Raw genomic sequence first — 3,979 nt, forward strand, 5'->3', positions numbered from 1 at the left:
AATTATTTCATAGTTGTTTATCTAATGATTATCATAAAAAGTTTATAAATGTTACAGGACAGCTGTTAAAGAAATACAATTTTTTTAGTTTGAAATTAACAATGCAATACTAAATCTAGTGTGTTTATCAGTTCCTAAGTCTTTCATATGGAGACTCTTACATTCACTGTTAATAGTTTGATTGTGGAGGACTTTACAGAGTTTAATGGAATTGATTCTTCTAGATAAAACTGTGGTTTATTCCTGATGAAGGCCTGATGCGCTCAAACATGACGAAGCCTATAATGGACCTCCATCATCATTACCGTAGAGTGGGTAACGTTGAATGGCATCCGACAGCTGAAAACATTATTTTCAGTGCTGGTTTTGACAATATAGTAAGGAGATTTATATCTCTGTGTGTGTGTATTGGTCAGAAATAGGTCATAGCTATGCTTTGATTGAACCAAGTTTTTAATCATTATTATTTTTTTAATGAGGATCATATTTTGAGGAAGAAAGTGGGATGGATAGTGAGGGGTTTATAAACAAATGAACCAAAATAAATCAGAAAAGTAAAACTGTGTATTGAGTGGGTGAAACAATAATATCGATATATCCAAAGTATATTTAATGAAACAAGTTTGTGTTTTCATTAAACTAATTAAAAGCATGGACTTTTTAAAATGAATTACTAAAGGAAATGGCAGGAAATAATTTTAGTAAGGAATAAGGTAGCTATTTAGGGAATTAAATTAAGAATTTGTACAAAGAAAATTGTTTATCCTACGTACACTTCATTACATATGATTTTCCTTTTTGTAATCCTAGTGTTTAAATATATATTAATGTAATCTAAAGGTGATTTTGTAATTTATTTCTGTGTTTGTGTTGTTTTATATTCTATTAAAGTGAAGCTTTCGGCCAGTAATAAATGAATGCCAATAATTACTCGTTAGAAAGTCATTTTCTACTTGATTTCTTAAATAGATCCTTATCTGGCACGTAGGCAAAGGAGAAGTCGTGAAAATTATAGATTGTCATCCCGATTCTATTTACTCAATGTCTTTCAACCGGGATGGTAGCCTACTAGCAACCACTTGTAAAGATAAGAAGTTAAGAATTATAGATCCTCGTCAAGGAATGGTCCTTAAGGTTTGTCATTCTAGTGTCAGAATTTGTTGTTTAAACCTTTCTTTCTCTGTTTTTCTATATATTGTGATTGACTTAGCCAAATAAATAAGCAGGAAACAGTGGTTTTTGTATATGTAGCTGGAAGAAGCGAGTATACTTGGAGATTATTATGTTGGAATAAATATAGTTACCATGTAATTGAGTTTGATCAGTGTGCGATGATATTTTATTTTTTAGTAATACTTTTAGTTAATTGGGCATTTTTAATGACACCATGAGATTAAATCATAGTATTAATAATGTTTAATAAAAATAAATTGCATTTGTACATGACAGTACTGAAAATTAATTTTTAATTTAGGTTTTATTTTATAAAATTGTTCTGGGTTTAGGAGAGTCTTTGCCACCAGGGATCCAAGGCTTCTAAGGTTGTGTTCCTAGGTGATACTGGACGAGTGTTTACCACCGGATTTTCAAAGTTCAGTGATCGACAGTGGGCTGTTTGGTCACAGGTATGCATCATGTCAGCATTTATGGGTTTTCTAACATAAATTTCTTACGGTTGCTCCAGTTTCGTCACACGTACAATTTTTAATGAACTAAAAACTACAATGTTGATCATGAGTTTAAATAAATATTTGAGAACAAAACAAGTATAGTATGGGAGGTTTTGCATGAAATTAGATGAATTATTTTTCGTGGCTTGTTTGATATTTTTAGTGAACTCGCAATCATTTGAGGATTGTGACTTTATGCTACTATTGATTTTTCTAATTACATTACAGCATGACCTTGGTAGTCCTTTGAGGATGGAAAGTATTGATTCTTCCTCAGGAGTTTTGTTTCCTTACTATGATCATGACACCAAGATGGTTTTTCTTGCTGGAAAAGTAAGATTCTTTCATTCATTGCTAAAAAAAAAAAGAATGTTAAAGCTGTTACGTTAACTGTTAATAAAATGGATTCATTATTGTCAATTAACTGAATTTTTAAGTTTTTTATATTTGCTGAATTTCTATTTCTTGTTATTAGTATAATGCTTTGGAGTTTTACGATTGTGACATGTCATGTTTATGGATTCACTTTTTGATTTCGTATATATACATATATATATATATATGTTTATACTTGTTAAAACATTATATGTTTTTCTGTTTTATCTGATCAACTATAAATGATATATTTTTGCCTTTAAAAAAATGTTTATAGGGTGATGGCAATATTCGATACTATGAAATTGTAGACGAGGCACCCTGGTGTCATTATCTTCATCAGTTTTTGACTGGTTCACCTCAACGTGGCCTTGGTTTTATGCCGAAACGTGGGCTAGATGTGATGAGTTGTGAAATTTTTCGGTTTTATAAGCTTCATGCTACCAAAGATCTGTGCGAACCAGTGTCGATGATTGTTCCAAGAAAGGTTTGTCTTTGTGAAATAACAGTTTATGCAAGCCAGTATCAGTAATCATTATAAGTAAGGTTTGCGTTTGAAAAACCTGTAGATTTAAAAGTAATGCAAGCCAGTATCAGTGATTATTCAAAGAAAATTTGTGTCTGAAAACTTGTAAACTAACAAATGTGCTTTCATGTATTTTCAACAACGAAAGAGTATTTCTTACAAGAATTAAGTATAAGTAATCTCAATTTAAAGCAAATAAAGTTTCGATAATTAAAGTATTTTCCATCCTGTGATTCAAATCTCTTCTTTTTATGATAATTTATCTATAATTATAAAATTTGATTTCTCTTGTTTTGACACAGTTGTTGAGAAAAGCTTTTGAAATGTAACAGTATTTAATGGTATTTCATTAACGTTTTTATGAATTCTTTTGACAGTCTGAACGTTTTCAAGAGGATCTTTACCCTGACACAGTAGCTCCAACACCTGCTCTTACAGCTGAAGAGTGGTTAAATGGAAAAAACCGTAACCCTGTTCTTTTGTCCTTGAAGGTTAGTGACATCTGTTTATTAGCATTGGAAGAAATTGGTATTGAGTTACCAACACACATTCAGTTTTATTGTTGCTTTGAAAGTTGGTATCTTTAAAAATATTGTCAGTATAGGATTGTTTATAATGTGGTAGGTTTGTTTTAAGCTATGATCTGTACAATAGGCTATCCACCATGCCCATTTTAGGGATTGTACCCTGAACTTTAGCATTATAAGCTCTTGAGCTTACTATGAGCCACTGGAGAGTTGCATAATGTGTGAAGGAAAGACGATGTTTTTGTAATTATTATGGATTAACATCTAGTTGATGTATACATAACTTCACAGAAATTCAGTCAAGTTAAACTTGAGTGTTTTGGGGTTGATGAATTTGTTTGGAAATCAGTTGTGATTTTTTTGTTTTTGAATTTAATGCAAAGCTACACGAGGGCTATCTGCGCTAGCCGTCCCTAATTTAGCAGTGAAACACTAGAGGGAAGGCAGCTAGTCGTCACCACCCACCTCCAACTTTTGGGCTACTCTCTTACCAACAAATAATGGGATTGACCATCACATTATAAAAACCCCCATGGCTGAAAGGGCGAGCATGTTTGGTGAGACGGGGATTTGAACCCGCGATCCTCAGATTGCGAGTCAAGTGCCCTAACCCGACTGGGTCCCAGTTGTGATTGTTAAGTGCTTTTTACTTAAAATTAAGTGAGATGAACTGTTCAATAACTGTTATTTATAGATATCTGATGGGTTTTTATATTTAAAGTGAACATAGATACAGTAACTGGCATTAAAAGCCTAAAGGTTGATTATCATTAGGTACCAGTGTATAGATTAAAAGCACTGACTCACCTGTGAGCTGAAAATTGAGATATCAATCACTAAGTTTTTATAATATTTTCCAAAAAGAGGCATAGTAAAATATA

At 32.1% G+C, this 3,979-nt stretch overlaps 1 protein-coding gene across 2 annotated transcripts in view; it reads left to right on the plus strand.

Annotated features, from left to right (window-relative positions):
* LOC106467538 (coronin-2B-like) overlaps positions 1 to 3,979 on the plus strand; it is a 38,917-nt gene that overhangs the window by 30,557 nt on the left and 4,381 nt on the right. For both annotated transcript variants that reach the window (XM_013927902.2, XM_022395732.1), the window contains exons 5-10: positions 225 to 377; positions 970 to 1,134; positions 1,506 to 1,625; positions 1,899 to 2,003; positions 2,323 to 2,532; positions 2,949 to 3,062. In XM_013927902.2, coding sequence (XP_013783356.2) covers positions 225 to 377; positions 970 to 1,134; positions 1,506 to 1,625; positions 1,899 to 2,003; positions 2,323 to 2,532; positions 2,949 to 3,062 — 867 coding nt within the window. The remainder of the gene's footprint in view (positions 1 to 224; positions 378 to 969; positions 1,135 to 1,505; positions 1,626 to 1,898; positions 2,004 to 2,322; positions 2,533 to 2,948; positions 3,063 to 3,979) is intronic.

The sequence above is a fragment of the Limulus polyphemus genome, unplaced genomic scaffold, assembly GCF_000517525.1.
Source record: "Limulus polyphemus unplaced genomic scaffold, Limulus_polyphemus-2.1.2 Scaffold2652, whole genome shotgun sequence".
NCBI lineage: Eukaryota > Metazoa > Arthropoda > Merostomata > Xiphosura > Limulidae > Limulus > Limulus polyphemus.